General features: G+C 33.2%; 1 protein-coding gene across 4 annotated transcripts in view; it reads right to left on the reverse strand.

Annotated features, from left to right (window-relative positions):
• NFAT (nuclear factor of activated T cells 3) overlaps positions 1–23,009 on the reverse strand; it is a 42,102-nt gene that overhangs the window by 17,827 nt on the left and 1,266 nt on the right. Inside the window, exon 2 of one of the 4 annotated variants that reach the window (XM_018446643.1) lies at positions 16,142–16,196. The exons of 1 other annotated variant lie outside the window; for it this stretch is intronic. In XM_018446643.1, coding sequence (XP_018302145.1) covers positions 16,142–16,196 — 55 coding nt within the window. Of the gene's footprint in view, positions 1–5,549; positions 6,294–14,808; positions 14,921–16,141; positions 16,197–23,009 lie in introns of those variants that run through there. 2 more of the 4 variants (XM_018446645.1, XM_018446641.1) reach the window with 2 other exon arrangements.

The raw sequence follows: 23,009 nt of genomic DNA on the forward strand, positions 1-23,009 counted from the left end.
CCAGTTTCGTGTGGTTCGGTGGTCTAATCGAATTTATCAATCCGCCGCCAATTGAGTCAACTGTCGTGTGGGTTTGTACGTGTACACGGCTCCGTTATTCAACAAATTATAAGTGTTATTCAACTATGCATACAGCGCACCGTTAATGAACCGCGTATTCGTGTTTACATACAATTTTAGCGATCATTGAGTATAAACCTCCGTTCCTACGTGTCAATTGGAAGTGACGATCGCATGTAGATCGTCAAAACTGTTTGGTAACAAGCATACACGTTTATGATAATGCAATTAAAGTTAACGAACTTTTCAGACTGAGCTAATATCCCTGAGTCACCTCGGACATTTACATAACATTTTCGAGCAGTCGAAACCTTGGAACTTAGATTTTCGAAATCGCAGACTTTGAACTCTTCCTTCCTCCTTCTTCTCTTTTACTCTGTCCTTTTTTCTTCTTTTATGTCAGATGGATTTTGTCCCTATTGGACGAAGAGAGAGAAGAAACTACCATATTATTAATATACATATTCGAATCCTTGAGTCTCGAATTTTCACAGGCTGCGTTGAGAAAAGAAACGGTTGATTGTTCAATTTTTTCAGTAAATCTAATTAATGTAAAAGGAATCTAAAAATACACGACGTTGTTTCTCAACGATTGCAAAAGTATTCCGTTTTTAGTACTGAGTTTTTACCTCCGTTCACAAATTTACTCAATTAATTGAGATTTGTAGAGACGTTAATAGAGTGCATAAATAATTTATCTCTTTTTTTGTTGTCAATCCTCTTATTTTCTCATTCAATGTATGATCGATTTGATTCCAATCGAATGCAATTGCTGACATCAATGACGTCATTTACGAGCACGTTCGTAAACAATGATAAGAATTACCGCATTAATTAATTAATATTCGCCTTGGAAAGATATATCTGGGAGTCAACTTTTTATTTTTTAATTTACAATTCAAATTGTAATTTTTTTTCAGTTACCAATCCTTAATTTTCAATTCCCAGTTTAATTATACATCTTCAAACTCTTCGAAGTTCAAAAGATATGTACATTTTCAAAGAGTGCAATCTCATCAGGGACGTTTATCTAACTTTCAAATTTCGATAATTGCTCTTTTTGAAACTTTAATAACAATGTGAACAAATTTATTAATTTTCTGAGTTTTCTTTTCTTTATTATTTTTTCTATTATTATTTACATATATATTTTCCGAATTTTCTTTTTTCGATCGATCGAGTGTCATTTTTGCGTGGCATCGATCAATTTGCTTCTAATATCCGCATTAATTGTGTTTGCTGCAGATTACCCTTCTCCCGCATCTGTTTCTTGCTCCTTATATCTCTTTCTCATATTTCATCGCGTCTCGACCCTTACGCGCATATCGGAAATCGCGAAGGTTATCTTGTAGAACCGCGCGCATATAACACGGCCATTTTCCCCGCTGGCCGGTTGCGATACTAGCGCCAAGTATTTTCAACAATAATAATGCCGGCGGGAGATAGTGCGAAAAAACATTCATCAAAAGTCCATTAACCCCGTAAAAGAGAACGTGCACGCAAGCTTTGTTTCATAAAGACCATTTTAGATAATCTACAGTTTGTGGCAGATTTCACACGGAATAAAATCCCATTTGTAATTTTTATGATGCCGTACCTATTTGTGGCTTTGAGTATTTAATTTTTATATCATATACAAACACATGACATATTATATAATTATAAATAGAATTGATCTTAACTTCTAATAAATAATAAATTATAGATTATTTAAAGCATAAAAAATATAGTTTTAAAATTTCGGAAAAAATAATTTTTTTCCCATTTTTCCGCTGATTTTCTCGATTCCTTTCCTAAGGATAGAAAATTATGTGTAAGATTTGCCATATTTACTTCTTTCCGAAAAAAAATAATTTTAGTTTTGTTTCTGTAATTTGAAAAAAAAAAGTTTTTTCAAAATTATTATAATTAAGAAAGATTAGATATGACTCTTATACGTTTTTATATAACGTAATACTACCTAAAACAAAAAGTTAAAAACGGATATCGGCTAAAAATAACTATAGAATAAAATAAGCATAGATATGCAACACATTCTATGTTTCAGTATCTAGCCAATCGCGAGAGAGGTGCCGCTATCAGAGCTATCGGCGTACATAAAAATAATTTGTTACTCACGTGAGAAAAATGCGTATATGGAATTCAAAACTAAATTTTTGTTATAAAAAAATCTTTTTTCATCGGACAAATTTAATTTACCGCCATTTTATGGACCGGGGTCGGTAAAATACATGTATCGGCAACCGGCCGGAGAGTGAAAATACCGGCTAGGCCGGTTCATTACCGGCCAGTTGGCAATCCTAGACGTGTAAAATAGAAATGTATTTTGGTAAAACTAAACAGAATTTCTGGTTATCTTAATAGGACTTGATATTTTATAATTAGAATGTTTGATAACCTTAATTATACATATGTTATTCATTAAACATTCTCTTCCAACGAGCTGTAGATATGAGGTACCGCCCGCGCCGCCAGATGGACATAGTGGAGTTCTACTTCTCGTAAGTAAAAAACTACACAGGATAGAATAAAACACTGAGAAAAATGGTCTGGTTGGATTAAATAGTAATTCTAGTGGAAAATGGACGAATCAGAATTTTCTGATTAAATCTGCTAGAATTCTAGTTGAGGTAGCTAGAATTCTGATTGGTATAATTATTCTGATAAAAATAAGAATTCTGGTAAATTTTACCAGAAATATTGTATTAACCAGAATTCCGGTTATCTCAACTAATAAGTTTAACCAGAAAATTCTGATTCGTCCATTTTCAACCAGAAATTTTTTTCAGTAAAGGTGTAGCATTATAAGATTTTTCACCGATATTCTAATATTGTAAAATCTGAATCCTTGAATATGTCCCTAAAATAGAAGACAGAAGTAAATGAGAGACGTACTTTGATAATACAGTTTTTAGTTTTGTACAAAAATTAATTTAAGAACTTGTGTGCGCAGTGGTAATTCTTGGAAGTTATATGTGCCAAAACGTATTAATATGTGATCCCTAAAATATTAACAGAAATATAATGCTGCTTCCCACAGTAAAATTATGTGCATATTAGCATTAGGTCGTTGACCTCAAGAATCGAGTATCAAGAAATTTTGATATGTAATCAACAGAAAGGAATTAATCGTATTGATTTAATAATAAATTTAATTTCGACAAGAATTCCGATTGGAAATCGGAAATATGGAAATATCTATACTTTACTTTGTTTTTCCCTCGAGTTAGTGGCCGTCATACTGAATTTATAAAGTTAGAGATTCTATGTTATTTTTACTTGATGAGATGAGAAGTAGTAAACAAACGAGTGAACAGATACTTATAAATAAAAGAAAAGATGTGAATAAATAGAAAAATAGACTATTCTGCAAAAATCTCAAAATGTGAAAAATAAAACGAAAATTAAAGCGTGATAAGAATGAAAGCGTTTCTTAAGTATGTATTAAGTGTATAATGATAGTTTTCTCTGCAAGAAGTAACTGGAATTGGAAATTTGTACTTTCTACGTAAAAATGAATGTTATGGTATATGCTTATGAAACAAATTAATAAGAGAGATCCATATTTATATTTAACAATATAATTTTATAGTTTCAATAAAAAGTTTTTCATTTTATATTAATTATTTTGTAAAAACATGTCTACTTCTCATTGAAATAATTTTTGACCAAAATCTAAATTACCGCCAAACACTCGTATTACTTTCAAATACAATATAGAAAAATCTGTGATTATTCATGTTAAAAAGTAAGTGTAACATTTGCATCTTTAACCTTTAAACGCATCATTATGAGAACAATATACTGATGGCATAATTTGATTGCTTACAATTTATAATTTTCATAAAATATATACAATTTTTTTTCAATCAATACATCAGCTGTCAAGAAACATAACAGTACCAACCAAAAAATGTATTTATTAATAAATTTATGTATTTGTAAATGTAAGTATTTATTTAAAAAAAAAGTTATAACCAATGAAAAAAAGTATTGGAGAAAAAGCCAGGTATGTCATATCGAAAAGGTTGTAGTACATGAAGAAATATTAAAAACAAATCGGCAATCACAAATCGACGATTTGTTTCTGATATGCAGTTAGTAATTTGAAGGAAAAATCTAACCTCTACAAGATGAAAATTCGCACGTAGATGACTTGCAGGGAGAGAAAGATATTTATCACTGCCTAATCATCTTTAATAACGCACTGCGATGTAAACATCGGATAAATATTTCGTTCCGCAAATGTAAACGACAGTTGCGAGCGTATAATAGTAATAAATATAGTTGCGCAACGCGATTCATAATTTGTTTTTGGCTCGCACTTAATAGTTCGAAGAAACCTTGAAAATTATAAGATCAATGAATCTTAAATATTATCCTTAAATTAAATAATTCTACGAAAAGACTCTTTAATTCTTGATGAATCAAACTAAATAAAGATTGAAATCGCAGAAAATATGAGAAATTGACTGATTTTGCTTGATGAAACTGGTTTAGTTCATTAAAAATGAAATACTTCAAAGAGATCTGAACTCAGACTTTGCTACAGTCCTTGCTATAAATAGCGATTCTAAGCTATACGAATAATGAATGTAGAGGAGAAAAAGAAAGCTAAGGGCCACAGCAGACAAAAAATTTAAGCAGTAAGACGTAAGCCGAAACATAAGCAATAAGGAAATCAACATGTTGAGTCGATTCTACATAAGCCATAAAAATCGACCAATCACAGTGGAATGTGAGGAGAATAATCAACTATGATTGGTTCAATTCTCATGTCCGTGTCACACTACGCATTGGAGATTGAGGATTGCGAATTAAGGATTAGAATTCGACCAATCAGGTAATTTTAAGTTTAATCCGTTTCGTTCTAATTGGCTGAATTCTAATCCTCAATTCGCAATCCTCAGTCTCCAATGCGTAGTGTGACACGGGCATAAGGCCGGAATCAGACTACGCATGAAATTTGACCAATAAGGACAAAGAAATTTTAGCTCCTTTCGTTTCGATTGGTCGATCTTCAATCTCAATCTTCAACCTCAATAGCCTAAGAATGAAAGCCATAGCACACACCTTTCGTAAACAGTAATCATAAGACGTACCGTAAGAATCAGCCAATTAAAATTAAGGGTTCAAAAGAATTCTCGATCGTAATTGGCTGATTCTTACGGTACGTCTTATGGTTACTGTTACGGAAGGTGTGTGCCATGGCCTTTAGCCAATCACAGTCTAGAAGTGTCAAAAACTCTCTGCTCTGATTGGTTAATTCTTATGGTCTCTACTGTGATCGGGTAATTCGCTTAGTGTTTACGTTTTATTGCTTAATTCGTTGTGTGTTCCTAAAAGAATATTCCATAAATGGAAAATTGACATTTCCAAAAAAAAATGGACGTCTCCTAAATTCGGAGTCTCCGAAGGAAAGCTAGATAAACAAACGCCGTTAACACGTGGACGATCCAAAACATCGCGGTCATAACTTCTCTAATTACCATGACGATGAAGATCCGTCGTACCGCCTGCACACCTCAACTGTAAGAGCATGCCCGGTTGATCGTTAACATGTTCCAAGGTCCCGGTGCTGCCCCTCCTTAATTCCTGGCGTCTTTTCTCGAGATCAGGTGCCATCAGACTCTCAAGAATATTTTCGCGACCACGTCGTTCTCTTGTCGGGGGGGGGGGGGGAACACCGAATCGCTCACAAATCACTGAACGATCTCAACGAGCTTAAAACTCCTTTCTGTTCATCCACGTTCAAAATCGTCCTAAGACCTCGAATCGCTTAAAGCTCCTCTTTGCAGCAACGCATCTGATAAATCGTTCGATAATCCGCTTGATTCTCACAAATTATATCGCTCTTAAAATCGTCCTAAAGTCTATATTAATCCATAAGATTCTTTCCACTTCTTATTCAACTCCACATACAAATCGTCCGATACAGTCACATGTCACTTAGCGATCTGGCGCAACTAATGGGAATATTTTGAAATGTTTATATCAACAAGTCGGTCCTCCCTTTGAATTTACTATGCCCCAAGTCCCGCAGTTCGCGTTTCAGTGCGAGATATCGATTCCATGTCGATTAATAAAGCGCTTGGTACCATCGTCCGAATTTCTACGAGGACGGGTCGCGCGGACATCGTCCGAGCGGCGCGGTGGTGCGAGAAGGAAGGAGAAGCGCAGGTGTGAACGCGGAAGCGGAGAGGAATGAATCACCGGAGGAAAAAGCACGACGCGCATCATGCGCGGACTAACGCCACGCCGTTCGCCCGAGATCGGCGCGACCTGGGCGCGCGAGTAAATAAGCCCCCACCCCCGCATCGCGACGTACGTCGGCGTCGACGGCGGCATAGCGATGGCGCGCCGGCGAAGGTGACCAATCAACAGGCGCTAATTATCCCGGCCTATTGGCGAGTGACCGCTCGCAATGCTCGCATTCAATCGAGCATCGATACCTTCTTCCCCCGCGGCGATCCTTGCGGGAAGGACGAACGATAAGGTCCAATTTTAATAAGATACGTCGACGTCCACACACAAACGGCCCCAACAACGATAACGATTGGCTCCAGAAATTTTTCCGTAATTATTAGTTACAATATTCAAAACGTAATAAACAGAGAACGTTACCACGTGCACGATTCCCGCGCTATAATTTCAGCGTAGTAAATAGTTATTACGTAAGAAAGGTTACATAAAATAAACGTGAATTTATAATCACCGAATCGGGAGAAATCCGAGGGGAGCACAAAATGCTCTTTCGTGGAATCCACGTGTCGAAATTCAAATTGCACAACTCGGATGGAGTTTTCTTCATGCGTTGAATGTCGATTCGACACGAATGCGGCGCATTTTTGTTCCTTTGAGCTATAGAAACTCTCTAATCAGAATCAAAAGACACTTTTGATTGATCCGCTGTTTTAACAATTCCTGAGAAACAGATAGATAGATATTGCCGTTTATTTGTTATGAGCTTCAGGATTGCATCCTCATAGAGAAAAAGATTTGTTTGGACTCGAGAGTTCTATTTACATTTCATTATCATATTGAAACAAATTTAATTTTAAATGATACACATTTTGTTTAATCAAAAATTTAGTTTTAATGCAGACAATCACATTCTTAAATTGAATTGAATCGTCCAATGCATTGTTTAATTTAGAGAAACCTTTTCTCTGTGCTCTAAAACGCCAAAATTAAGCATACAACATTATGTATATTTATTACATATATTTACATGAACAACTAAGCTGAAGTAATACTATATAAGTACAATAAAAGAAAAAACAAAAAATTAAAAGAAAAATAAAAATAGATAAAAAGGAGATAAAACAAACGAATGAATGAATTATTATTTGTTTTGGGACCTGACATATAACTTCCTTTTAAACGCAGGAACGCTACAAAGTCGTGAAACATGAAATAAAGAAAAATACCATTGTAGAAACATTTCTGCTGTATACAAAAATTAAGAAAAAGAAATGACAATAATAAACTAATATAAATAGAAAATATAAGCGAGAGCGAAGAAAAAGCTGAAACAGAAAGAGAGGAAGAGATACGTCCTCTCTCGCGTGATTTTGCTAAAACTAGAAGCCCTGCATACAAACCTCGTATTTAGATTCCGATTAGAAGGTGTCTATTTCACGCGACTCGCGCGCGAGTTCGGCTATATATAAACCGCCAATTTTCACGCGAATCTTCGCGGGCTCGTGAGAGAATTTCGTTCCGTCGCGGCGCACGACGATTAGATAATCGAGACGAGCGTGATCGATTAATGCACGCGCGCACGCTCACTCGTTCTAGACTGTTCCGGAACGTGTCAACACGTCATGATCGTAGTGGCGTCGATCGTATGACGTCAAAGGTCGATTATAAGTTTACAATGCGCGGCTCATTTACGACCGTGTACCGACTTAATGCGAGATGCGTCGCGATAGCGTGCGGTTATCAATCTGTTGGATAATCTATCGTAATTGTTATTTATTACATGAAACCATAATTCCGCAGTTTCAGTAGATTTCATCGCTACCTCCCTACTTTTCCCTCTACTCGTGGGATCGCCACAATATTAATGTACAAGGCGCAAAAAAAAATACCGCGTTGCTCGAGATAGCATCGGAAGCTCTATATAAAGAGAAAGGATATTCTCTGTAAACGTCGGACTCTGAAGAAGTTCCTTTTTTTTCCCCCCTTGAATAACATTGCGCTTTCGAAAGTGAGCGTATAATGGTGGACGGTACGGTTGCATTTTTTTTTCGGGGCACTGAGAAAAATGGTCTGATTGGATTAAATAGTAATTCTGGTGGAAAATGGACGAATCAGAATTTTCTGGTTAAATCTACTAGAATTCTAGTTGAGATAATCAGAATTTTGATTGGTATAATTATTCCGGTAAAAATGAAAATTCTAGTAAATTTTTTACCAGAAATATTGCATCAACCAGAATTCCTGTTATCTCAACTAGAATTCTAATAAATTTAACCAGAAAATTCTGATTCGTTCATTTTCAACCAGAAATTTTTTTCAGCATAGCCATTTACGTTCGATCGATCTACGACTGAGTTCCAGAACCCATTGGAAAAATAAGTATCGCAACCATTCTGTCCACCTCCGAACAAGTTGAAATCTTTTGTTCAATGCAAAAAAAAATGAGATAGTCGCTGTATCCAAAATAAAACGCGCACTCTGTATGTATAATTTAGCGAGATGGTTACACAATAAAATAATGATTCCAGTAAATCGACGTCTCCGAGATATTACATAACGAGAGAAAAATCGCGTATGGTGGACAATTTTGACTTCCGCGGGATCGCCATTAGACACAAAAATCAGTCGGAGAGGGGAAGAGGATTCCCCCTCCACACAATAATCTACGTTCACATATCTACATTTGCCGATCCAGCTTTGGCGTTTTATTCATAAATCCGTGCGTCTTTGCGGTTTGTTTATGTACCGTTCTAATGACGTCATTTAAATAGTAGTTTTTCTTCGGCTTTTTTATTTTTACATAATGATCGGACTCTGTTGCGATCAAAATTCCCTCGTCACGAAACACCGCGGCGCGAATATCCACAATCTGCGCAGCGCGAAGACTCGCATGGACACTGGCGCGCCACACGCCAAGCGTGTAGGTATGCTTATTATTATTTATCGTTATTGTTATCTCGGTCGTCACGGAAACTCGAGACACCGATTTAAAAAACGCAGAAGTGCGACGCCTGAGAATTATTTATAGCAGTTGTTAAGAATGCGACTTTTTGCCCATAGACGTATTAATGAAGTAAATAGATGTTAAATAACTTCATTAATACGTCTATGGGGAAAAAATCGCATTCCTCTTTTTTTCCTTCGAGAGATTCAAATTCTGCAACGTGTGTCTAGACTCCATTATTTTTAATTCTAGTTTTACCGTCTGCTTTTTCTTTCAGAGATGAGAAATAATATGAAGTAATTGACGTAACAAATATAAAAAAAAAATGAAAAAGAATATTTAAAGAAAAAAGTAATAGCTTTTGTCTAAGTCTTCTTTTCTATATTTATTTCGGATATTTATATCTATGTTCTGCTTGTTGTTGCCTAGTTTTAGTTTCATATCAGTCATATATCATCGTATGAGCTCTCTTTCGAAGAAATGTTCTAAACTGGTGTACACTGGTACAATAAGTTAGAATGAAATTAACCATATTTGTTTCACTCCAATTCACAGCACCAGCGCACACCAGTTGAAAACATTTTTCGAAAAGAGCAAACCTGCATTGAATTTACTGGCATAAATTTAGATTAAACCACTAACGTTATTAAAACCTCAGGATTACTCAAACAAACTACTAATGTGACTGCAATGTATAACTTAGTTAATATAGTTAATACAGATTAGATAAATTGTAAATGCAATTTAAGACTACATTTACCTCAATCTCCACTAAAAAACTAAATTCTATATATTAGATCGAAACAAATGTTTGTAACACTACAAACTTCAAAATTTAAGCAACTATAATTTCGAAGAAAATAAAATTTAAATTAAAAAAAAAAAAAAGATTTTAAAGCTTAAAACCTCTACTTTCGAAGGAATACTATGTCTTTTAAAGTTGCTGCGAGTTTGGTAATTTTTATATAGTAGAAAACTACGAGCTGGACAAAATGGGAAATTTTCTCCTCATTTTGTGGGCCCTAAAAAAAACTTGCGAAAATTTCTGACTTTTTAACGTGAAAGCTTTGAAGTTTTCCCTGCAGAAAATCGTTTTTAAAAAAGGTTCCTAAAACTTTTTGTTACTGAATTCATTAAAGCTGAAACTTTGCTCTATCAAACGAATAATTGCCAAAATTTTTTTAAAACGTATAGATACGATAAAAGTGAAATATCGCTACGAACTTTTGTGCCAGTTCAATATTATATATATAGATTTATATATAGATATTACACATATATATACGCACATTCGCGTACGCATATCAAACGAGTAAATTCTCTCCTACCTGAACCATCACGAATGCCAAGCCATATTTAAATGCACTATGTATGCAAATATGCATGTACTATTCAAATTTCCTTGTAAGCTGAACCTTACGGATATAAACGTTTCATTCAACTGCCTCGTAATCTCTCCTAAAGTATGAATAATTCGAGTTTATCCCTCTCCCATCTCCCTGCCGATCGTTCCTCCGATCGTCATTCCGTCGCTCTCGCGCGGAAAAGCAACGAATGCAATAAAGTCCAATGTGCGCAAGACAATCGCGCTCAACGACATGTTTGTTGCTTGCTCTTCTCCTCCTCCACCGCCACCTCTTCCTCTCGCTCTTTACACGCGCCTACCGTTCAATTATGCGCTCACGCATACACACGCGCGTGTTTATGCACGTGTACGTGTACCGACGAAGGAGGGACTTCTGTATGCTCGCTGATAGCGCGGTAAACGTCTGTAAGCTTGCTACTCCCATTAGTCACGCTAGACGATTACCGGTCGCTTCGACGACGTTGATGGGTCACATGGAAAACCTGTGATGAGTTTTTGCGAAAAATCGATCGCGGCCGAGCGTGTTTCCCCAGATGTTGATTATTAGGTACACGTCATGCATCGAACGACTTAAGCTGGAAACACAATGGGCACAGGCAATAGGCTCTGGGGTGTATAAGTTCGATATTATATCCCAGAGCTCTGACTGGACGACTCGTTATTCCTTGTTGTCTGTGTCTATTGTGTTTCTAGCTTTACATGAAGTTTAGTACTCTTAGGGGAGAGTTGCCGAATGCGTACTGGTCGCTTAAATCGCGTGTCTCATCAATATTTTATATTATTAGTTAATATAGACAATATTTAGTAACGATAATATAAAATATATGAGAAATGAGTAATATAGGCAAAAATATAATAGCCTACATCTTGTTTAATGGATGTTAGGACGTTTTAAAAAATCAGGTACATCTGATATTAATTTTTAATCAACTTATGTAGCTGATAACAATGCGCTTATCCAATTTTATTATAAATTTTTGTATTTTTATAAAAGAAGATTTATTCTAGAGTATTTTACATTCACTGTATATACATATTTGTAAATATTGTAAAGATTAAATCGATATTTTTACAAAGTCATCAAGTTTCCTAAATCGTACCATCAAAAGATAAGGCTGATAACTGACAATAATAAAACTAATAATTGATATCAATATAAGTATTAAGTGCAAAAATATAAGCAAATTCTTTTTGGTGTCATTTGTTTTTTTTATTATTGTTATTTAATAATTATAAAATATTTGATTTTCTTCAATGAATTATTAAAATTAGGTATTAATTAATTATTAGGTATTAGTTAATGATTTCTTTCATTAATTTTATATTTTTAACTGTTTTCATTCATAAATTCAATACTTTCAAAGGAAATACGGTAAAAAATACCTATAGGTATTTAGGCGACCGGTTGCCTTTTGCAGCATGTTACAAAAAGATTTATAACAAATTAATTTGTTATTGGTGGAAAGTTAAACACGTAATAATAAGCGTCCAAAACCTCAAGCTACAATTTCTAATGTTCATTTGTATACAAAACAGTGCCAAATGGAAAATATAATAAAAAATAGATTAAGTGGTACGCATTCGGCAACTTTCCCCTAATTCAAAGATACGTATTTTTACGATACCACATATATAACAATACATCGAATAATATTATCCTCTCACTATCTCGAACGTATCAAAAAACAAACTGAAGATTAAGCTTTAATGAGTTATTGAGAATACCACGTTAATAACGTCATGACGTAATAACAATCGTGTTAATTCTTAGAAATTGGATCTAACAAATATCAATGTTCGAACGATGTTGAAATAGTTTTGTCTTGATGTTATCGGAGTAACGTCGGCGTCATGGCGTCCGCATGTGCATGAACGATGGCGGTTCTAGCACGGCTCGTTGAACGTGAATCTCGTCTACCACTGGACGATGACCCGTCTTGCTTATTTATCGTCGCGCTTTTACGGCTTAATTGTTATTCGGTGTTTGCACTACGAGTCGTTCGTCATGCACGCATACACATACAAGTACGCGATCACGCGCCGCTGGCTACATCGATCGATCGATACGATCTGATTGGTAGATATTTATTATGCAAATTGTTTTCATTGTGAGTTTATTTATTCACATATGTTATTTTCGTTTGTACATTTTACCGCATGTAAGAAAATAACCTGAACTCGTTAAGTTTTTCATTCGGATGAAATATTATAATACTTAATTAAAACAATATCTGATGCCAAATTATTTCAAATTAATTATTTCAAATTAATTAACACAGCCTCAAGTAATAAAATTTAATTAACAATTATGGCCCGTTTTTACCAATGTAAGTTAACTTTAATCATGGTTCAACTTACTTTTCATCTTTTTCTAATTCTTCAGAACTAGAAAAAAATAAAGAGTTTGTTGAACCGAGATTAAAATTAAATTACATTAATAGAAACAGACATATATATATATTATCGTAATTTAATTAATTATTATATATATATATTACATATAATTTAATTTATTGTGCATTAATACATTATTAAACGTAACTCTTAGCGAAATGTAGAAAGTCCTGCAGATACTTCAACAATTTGATATGCTAAGATTTCAATATATATTCAATATATAATTGATTCAATTTGAAGAAAATTATAAATATACTTAATTAATTACATTTAATTTACTGAATACAATTCTAATTAATTAATTGTATTCTTTGCAAGTCTTCGAATGTCATAAATCTTGCATACACTTCAAAATTTTGCTGTGATTTGATACAATAGAGAACGTTTCAATGTGATGGACTGAATTTGGAGGAAATGATATTTTACCTGTTTCATTTAATTATTACAACATCTCCACTTCACTGCGTAAGGTTGCGAAACTGTTATATAATACATATGTCGAAACCACGCATCTGTGAACCATTCGATTAAACGAAGAAAACACGCTGTTCGAAAGAGGGAGGGGAAAAGGAGAGCGGGGGTTTTATTTCGCGGCGACCATGAGAGTAAAATGAATACTAAATAGAGACGCATTTTTTTGGACTGGACTTGGGACTTTATCTTTAGGCGGACGGCCTGCTATCATTGGTGGTTCTCAGAATGGTTGATAACGCACGGGATACAAACGTGAACAGAAATCCAGCACCTTTACCATCCGCCGCATATATTTAGAATATTTAGAGACCAAAAATTCTAAGTACCTTCCATAGCACTACAGAGGATCTCTTGAAACTTAAAAATCTTGAAAATAATCAAATAATACCGCTTTGATGAATCCTGCAGAGATATTTAATGCTATAAAATCTTATTAGGAATTTTTCAAAATATAGATTTAATTTGGAAAACTCTTGAAGATTTCCGAAGAAAGAATTGGGAAACGTTAAAATTGTTGAAGTTCATTGAAGAGTCCTGAAAAATTTCAGACATTTGAAAATTTGAGAATGTATATATAATACAAGGAATTTTAAGAATGCTATTATCTACTCCAGAATTCTGGGAGTCTTCTGCAGAGAATCTTTGAGTGGTTTAAGAATCTTTGAGTGTTACTCAAAGATCCTTGATTATCTTCGAGCAAAAATATTTATTTGAGCATCACTGCTGCGTTCAAAGCTATCACGTTTCGTGAACACGTGCGTCGTCGTACATTCCTCAAATTATTCGCCGATTCGCTCAGCTGCTCGCTCAGCTGAGCACCACTGATTATAAACCAAGTCTGTTCATTAGCCCATAAAATGGTTATTTCGAGCATCGATCAGCCTTAATCTCAAACAATCTTACGCAATCGGCTTTTGAATAAAAAAATACCATGTAAATTGGTGAAGTTCAGCTCGCACACGATAGGACTGGTGATTTGCTTCGACATTTTAACTTCGAAGATCAAAGCTTAAATTTCTTTTTAGATTAAAAGGCATAAAATATGCTTCATGCAATCCTTATAAATGAATAAAAATGCATTGAGATCGAAAAAGATTCATTTTAACGTTCACGAATGAGTATTTCTGAAAATCTGAATGCAGTTTTCAATTTATTTCCATCCATTCTCATTTATTGGGCCCTCTAATTCTCTTTACCGTAATCTTAATGTGTTGTGATATTTCTGATATACATTGCCAGTATTAAAAATCTGTAATATACGTAACGTGAACTATAGATGTTCAGTGCTGATAGTTGTATATCGAAGCACGATTTAAATGTAATCAGAATTTGAAGTTTAAAGAGGTTAAATATCGTTTGTTACCTATAAAGATAGCAGATTTCCGATGCATTCACTCCATTTTCCCTTGATTCTCTCTGGCTTATAATAGAGTCCATATAACAAGAATCTGAACATCGTCGCTGTGGCGGCCATATATGGGTTCAAACCGGAAGTTCATTATCAGATTAAAATACGAAATATTCAAATATTATTAAAATAGATGCAAACTAAATACTTATTTTTTTCTTAGGTTGCCAGTAACTCTGATCTTGATTTATTATCATATCAATTGTTTTAAAAATGCATAAGAGCAAGGTGTGGCATTATTTCAAGGAAATAAATGTGAATATAGTAGAATGTAATTTATGTGGAAAATGTACAAAGTCCTGTGGCAACACAACAAACGTGAAGTACTTGGATTTACGACATGGATAGGAGAACACCATGGACAGAAAGGACAACAATTCCACACTGAGAAAAAACGAGATAGTTGTGGTAACTATAAATTTGGAAATACTAGCAATTATAGTATCTATAATAATAAATAGTATTTATAACTAGTTTTATAGAGTAACATCTACTAATCTAGCATTTAACATTGTAAAAATATAATTATGGCAAAAATATTTGTATATTATTAATAGATAATAAAATACAATAGCACCTCAACTACATTAAATAATTACTTAGACCTCATAAAAATAAGATATAAGAATTATATTTTCCTAGTTTAGACACTTTTTTAAAATAAAGCACACTATGTCATAGTAATTAATTATTGTTGAAATAACTTTAAAAAATACATTCAAAATCTTTTCACTAAAGTCACTCAGTCACAAGTAGTACGTGGTATTGTTACCAGAGGGACGCAGCGGAAATCAATTTCTCTTAAGAAGAAAACCTTTCAGCAGACAAAAAAAGGCACAGCATTGGGTTCGAACTTTGAAGACAAAAGTAAATGAGAGATGCATCTCGAGACTAGTTTTTGGTTCTGTAAATATGAAAATTTGTGCAACTATGCATTATAAAATTTTAATAAGAACAATAAATAAATTGAATGAGAACTAAGAAAATATATTATAGTAATATTAATCATTTGTAGTTGGTTAATATTACTATATTTTCTTGATTCATATTCATATAATTTATTTATTGTTTTTGTTAATAGAACTTTATAACACATAATTGAGACGCTATTTGTCTTCAAATTTCTAATTGCTAACACTTTTTTTCTCTCAGTACAAGGAATCGAAATGTCTATGAAGAGGAAGAAAAGGTCCATTGATCACATATAAAATAATAATAATAATAATGCATTTTCTCTTTATGCTATATATATTTATAAATGGATTTTATAAAATCCTCTTTTACTTGCTGTTATTGGCTGAAGAGAAATAACGCTGATAACACTGCGCCTTCACACGCTGGAGCTAGAACAAGTTATGAAACTGGAGTTGATACATGTACTTTATCAATCAGTTTTATATTTTTGTGAATACGTTTGAATTTTATTTTATTCTGGTTATAGGAAAAACAACTTTCTGTACAAATGAGTACATTACTTACAGTTGCAACTTTTAAGAAGATATCTAGTTCTGTGTGATGAGATTGTGTTTTTACAAAATGATAATTAGCTAACTATAAAAAAAGCGGGACTAAAAATGTAATCAGTATACATATATCAATGATAAAAAAAATTAAAAAATGTTTAATTTCTTGTAAATTTTATATAAATTGTCTTAGATAACTATCAAGCCAAAATACCTATTAGATGCCATCTCTATTTTATCTATACTGATCATCGACCATTTAATACCGTTAAACATGATTAGAATCTGATATGAAACTGCTCTTTATAAAATTTCTTATACACTAAAGATGTGATCAAGAAATGATTTGATGAGAAATATGATACATTGACCCAAATGTTTAAGCAAAAGCTGAATGAAACTTATATGACTATTACCATAGACATTTGGTATCCGAAGTAGTGTTAGCAAAAAATTTCTAGGGAGTCCCTTGGGTGCATTTCATAGCGAGTAGAGTCAGGAAGATAAAATCAGAAAATAATAAAGTTATCGAATTATAAAGGGTCGCCACAGAAAATGAATTTTAAAATTCCCTGACTTTTTCAGGTTTTTCAGATGAAAATGGAAAATTTTCCATGGCCAATATAAAATATGTAAATTTTAACATTTAGAGTCAAGGATTGTAGGAAAGCTGGCCTATATTATTAAAAACAATGCAAAAAGAGTAGCGTAATAAAATTTTGGGTGCAAATTCAAGCCAACAAAAAATAAATTAGTATTGGAAAAAGAAGTTCTGATGAAAGAGGGCGATCAAATAAAAATAATGAATAAAATATAAATTTTAATTATTTTATTAAAATCGTGTAAAGTGCGCGAGTTTTGGACGTATTTGATTATAAACATCAGATATATTTAAAAAATTATAACAATTATTTGTGGAATAGGAGCAGTTTAAGGAAATTGTGAGTAAATTTCAAGACTTTTTTTACATTCTCCCCTGAGTTTTCCCGATTTTCCATGACCAATTTCAATTTCCCTGATTTCCCGGTTTTCCCAGTTTTCCAAGTCTGTAACAATCCTGTTATTTGAATACATTGTAAATTATATATTGCTTGTACAATCCTGTAATCAATCTGAGAAAATGATACATTAATATTGATAAAGTAGTAGCAGTGTGACTAATAATGAGACTAGTGGTTAATGCCGACGCCTCGACATTTGTTCAGAACAGACACATAATTTGTTTTGCTCATACTATCAATTTGATGACAAGAGAATTATGAAGAACTGCAAAGGCTTTAATAATCTCGTTAATGAAGTTAGATTATTCATAAAATTTATGACAAGCAGTACCCAACAAACGAGTTATATCAATGTCAAATAGACTCAGGTACATTTGAAGATGAAATAAAGAAACTCATTTTTTGAATGTTAAAATGAAGTGGGACAGTACATTCTACATGATAAAACGATTGGTCGAATTATGGAACGTGATCAACAAAATTCTATTTGCAAAACATACGACTGCAGACGTTCTGAGTTCGTCACGTTAAAGAAGATATTGGATCTGCTAAAGCCACTAAAATTTGTTGCTCAAGAATGCTTGACCGAGAATTATATTGCAATGTCGAAGATAATACGCTCGTGTGGTGCATTATGAGGGCGTACAGACGATGGAATTGTGAAACTGAAAGAAAATATCCTAGCAAAATTGAAGACGTGGTTCGATCACATAGAATTCATCAATCCGATTTCTATCGCCACGATACTTGGATACCCGCTTTAAGATCCTTTACTTTCAGAACGCGCAGGCTCTGGCTGATGCCAAGTACTTGTTGCGCGACATGATAAATAGTCTAACTCATCCAGCGAATCTGAACAGCAAGGAACCAAGTACGATCTTTAGTTCCATCGCGACATTTTGATATACATACCAGGGAAGAAGATGAAGGACGAGCCACAACTTCGAAGGACGAGCTGTCTTCGTACCTGGTAATCCATTAGCTTATTTGAAAGACAATCCTTCAGAAAAATAGAAGAGCTTGGAGATACAATATCCGTCATTGTACAAAGTGGTAATGAAATACCAATGGCTATCTCAGTCTCAGCAAAAAGATTGTTAACAAACGGCAATTACAACGGTCCAATCAAGCAATCGATTGGGAAAAGATTGAATAAACTATTATTTTTGAATTCGGTGAATAAAGAATACCTATTAGTTTCAAGAAATCATTAATCTTATTGATAATGACAATTTTTTATTATTATCTTATTGATAATTTTTGAAACTAAAGCACTTTTTACAGACATTTATCTTGCATGTGAGACATTCTACGTCAAACCGGGCACCTTGGAAACATCGTCATTTTTATATATTTATATAATTCACATTGAATTATTTAAGCATTAAAGATCCAGCTTTGACCGTTATAGGCATTTAATTTCTAGTTCGTATTGATTGTGTTTTCACATGTACGGTCTAAAATAAGATTCTTATCATTTTTAATTTTTTTTTAATTTTCTGACATATTCTACAGATAAAAATATGAGACACTTGTTTCGCGAAAAAAATTTTAGATTTTTCTTTTGTGACGTTTTTCACGCTTGTAAGTTGGAGAAATTCATAAAAAAAACATCACTCACACATGCGAACATTCAAATTAATATATCATCGAAACTATTAATCGTACAAAAAAATGCAATACGTATACAGAACTGTTACACAACAGAATTTTTTAATTATACATTCCGTTCGAGTTCCATTTTTTGTATAATTGTCAGGGTTACTTCATAATTGAAGTGGAAATATGATGATATTTTTACAAAATTTTTTAATTGGTGAGTTGATGAAAAATGTTAATAAAAATTGTAAACGAATGGAAAATGATTTATTTATATAAAAATAATAAATTAAAAATAATTCATCCATAGAACAATTTAAGATCTTTAAAATTAGTCTCTTGCATTTTTTGTACGATTAATAGTTGATATAATTTGAATGCTCGCATGAGCGATATTTTTTATGAATTTCTGCAACTTACAAGAGTGAATAACTTCACAAAAAAATCTCAAATTTTTTTCACGAAACACATGTCTTATATTTTTATCTGTTGAATACGTCAGCAAATTAAAAATAAAATTAAAAATGACGATATTTCAAAGGTGCCCGGTTTGATGTGGAATGCTTCATATATTTATTCTAAATGCTATAATTATACACAATAGTCATTTTCTTTTAAAAAATAATTTATAATATCTATTGTGATATAATATGTAGTCCTATATTTTTATAATAAACCAGAATAAATGTCGATCGGCATTTAAGCTGCGCGCGGGTGAAATGAGGGGCAGGAACCAAGCTGAAAATCGGCCGAAATGTGCAACTAAATCCCAGCTCTGTAATAAACCATTATTATGGTTAACAGCACAGTCTTTTGTTATTGCAGATCATTGAATTCCTTTCAAGAAAGAACGTTCACATCAACTCTGATATCAATAGATATCCATATTTGCATTATTTTCAAAATATTTATATTATTAACAGAAAGACCCAACAAATAAAATTATCCGTGTGAGTATCGGTGTGGTAAAATTCGGTAACAAATTTAAACGTATACACTGATATTTTTGGTAAAAATATTCAACGCATCGATACTTGAGATTTCCTCCAAATATCAATGACGTAAGCGAAAGTAACTGAATCAGGCGTTCTTATTCGGCATCTGCGATACTTTGCGATTCGCAGATGCTGCTTGAGATTGTTCGAAGAAACAAATTGCTAAGACCCTACAGATTGGTGGTGATTGAGTCTACATTGCAAAGGCCTTGAAGGCGTTTAACGCGCTAGCATCGCGCCGTTTGTGTGATCTGCAAAAAACTTCTCTCTCGCCATTCGATTAGACTCTTTGCGGACGTTAAATCTAACAATTTCTTTAAGACATTGAGATTTTTATCTATATATATATTTAATTCTTATATATTTATCTTTATATATTTAAAAATATCTTTCAAAATATATATTTCAATTTAAAAAAAAACCGACTTTTAAAAAAGTATTTTTAATTCTTTACTTTTACATTTAAATTATTTAAATATTCAATATTTAAATAATTTTTTATCTTTACTTATTAGCTGACTTTAATAACAATTATTTAAACGAACATAAAATATATAATTATATACTGTGGAATGAAATGATCTCAAATAGTCACACATTTAATAGATAATAACGGAATAATGAACCAAAATTCATATAGCAATTTTTCGAAAAAACAAAGGAACTAAGTTGGTACTTCCAACTTCGCTCGATTTTAATTCCGAGTTTAAGCAGACTGCGAAATGATTTACGATTGCCCGTTAAGTAATACTCGTTTACATTTATGACAATACTAACAACGTCGGGCACATCACTTCGAGATAACGCGAAGTACTTAATTCGGGCACTTAAAATCATTACCTGACACCTGAGTATCCACCGATGATAATGAACGCGCAAATTTATTTGATACATCGTGCCGCACACCCAGTATTAGCTAGCACGTTCACGTGATCGTCGAGAAAATCACGTGGCCACCGCTGATACCGAAAGTGGGCTAACTTCGCACGTGTCATAAAGGATCGGTATAAAGATATCTCTTACAAAAATTTAATTACCGGCTAAGTAATCATTTATTTTTCATATCAAAAGTACTGTTAACAATACTTTTAATATTTAAAATAAGTGATTAATTGGCTAATACTAGTATTAAATTTCTATGAGGGATGTTTATAAGATTTTTATCAATATTACGCCCACTTTAGGGCTTTGCTTTAGGTGATCTGTAATTTATTTAATTACTGGCGCTAATTAATTATTTATTTTTAATATTAAAAGTACTGTTAACAATACTTTTAATATTTAAAATAAGTGATTAATTGGCTAATACTAGTATTAAATTTCTATGAGGGATGTTTATAAGATTTTTATCAATATTACGCCCACTTTAGAGCTTCGCTTTGGGTGATCTGTAATTTATTTAATTAGAACTCCAGATAGAATATCTATGTCTATTTTTTTATGTACCGTTTAATACAAGAAACATTTGAAAAATCGTAAGTACAACATAAAATGTTAATACCAAAGACATAGAGCCATAAATCGCGCCATCCATATCTAAATAGTATATCTAATGTGGTCAATAAAAGTGAGAGAGAGGGAGCGTGAAGACGACCGATCTCTCTCTCTCTCTCTCTCTCTCCTCATATCGTTACACCGTTGAATAGAAAGAGACAGAGATTGGTCGTCTTCGCGCCTATCTCTCTAATTTTTGTCAACCAACTATACACACAGATTACGCAGTCTGCTCTACATATTTGAATACTTAAAACATGTACAAATATGTACACACAAATAGAATTATAACAGAATTCTAAAAAATATCTTAAAATCCGATGCGAATTATAGAGCAGTGTTTAAAACAGACTTCAATCTCGGTCTCGTAAAATCGTTGAGGTTGAATTTAATCGGTCAAATCTATTGCTGTCCGTGTATAAGTTTCTATTTTCGAATCTCGGAATAATGAAATATCTAAGTGATAGTTTCGTGGAGCGTAACATCTTTAGATTATCGGGTTTAGATTATCGGAACTCATAGCTCTTCGAGTCTTTTAAAATTATATATCTCATTTTATTAAATGTAGAAAGTGTAACATACTGCAGCCGCAAATAACAGACTAACGTACGTGTTAGAGCAGCTATTTCTGATAATGACCAACTCATGAATACGCCACAAACGATATATTGATGCTATTCGTTTCATGAATAGTTCAAAAATACTTATTATAAACGTTGTACCATTTTTATATACCTTAATACTTTTTTATTTCATTCTACTTCTTTATATTTTTATATAATTTACATGAAAAGTAGAAAAAATACGAACAATCGACAATGTCAAATATTGACAAGCGTATCCTGTTAAAAATAAAATGTTAATTTTAAGTTAAAGACGTACAGTGAACTTTCTTAGACATATAAAAATGTTGAAATTAACATTTTTTTGTCCACTGTACGTCTTTAAATTAAAATTAACATTTTATTTTTAACAGTGTAGTCTATTCTGATATTTCAAAACTTTTTATATCGTCAAGGACTTTTTGTATCGATCGTTCACGGATTAAGTATTTTCATAAATAACTGAATAATAAAATATATATTAGAAAAAGTGCGAGATGATGTAACTGTATTATCTGTTATGACGATCCACAATGAGCGACTCAATTACGTACACGTGATTCTTTGTGTATCTCCTGTATATTCGTTATCACATTACGAATCGTCCTTACTTCCCCTCTCGCCGCCCATCGCTCTATTCTTATCGCGGCGCGCCAAGAATGCATTTTCGCGGCGACGTATCTTCGGGTGACGCTCGCAAGCCGCGAGCTCCGTCGAAACGTCTCCGGAGATATTTTTAACGGACTCTTATTAACGAATTGGACCGCCGCGCCGAAACGGTTAGCGCACCGTTGCAGCCGGATGCGAGAAAAATCTGCACGATACCGCTTATACCTTTTCTTTTTTCATACATAATGAGTAAAGAAGGCCATATTCAGTCAAAGTACTTGGTACTTAATATTTTTGCGTGAATCCCAATTTCCAATACAGACAAACTGCTCGCCGATCTTGAAAATACAATGCTAAACTGAAGCTTGAGTACACTGAAAAAAAGATTGGCTG

Source organism: Mycetomoellerius zeteki, unplaced genomic scaffold, assembly GCF_001594055.1.
Source record: "Mycetomoellerius zeteki isolate Tzet28-1 unplaced genomic scaffold, Tzet1.0 scaffold186, whole genome shotgun sequence".
Taxonomy (NCBI): Eukaryota; Metazoa; Arthropoda; class Insecta; order Hymenoptera; family Formicidae; genus Mycetomoellerius; species Mycetomoellerius zeteki.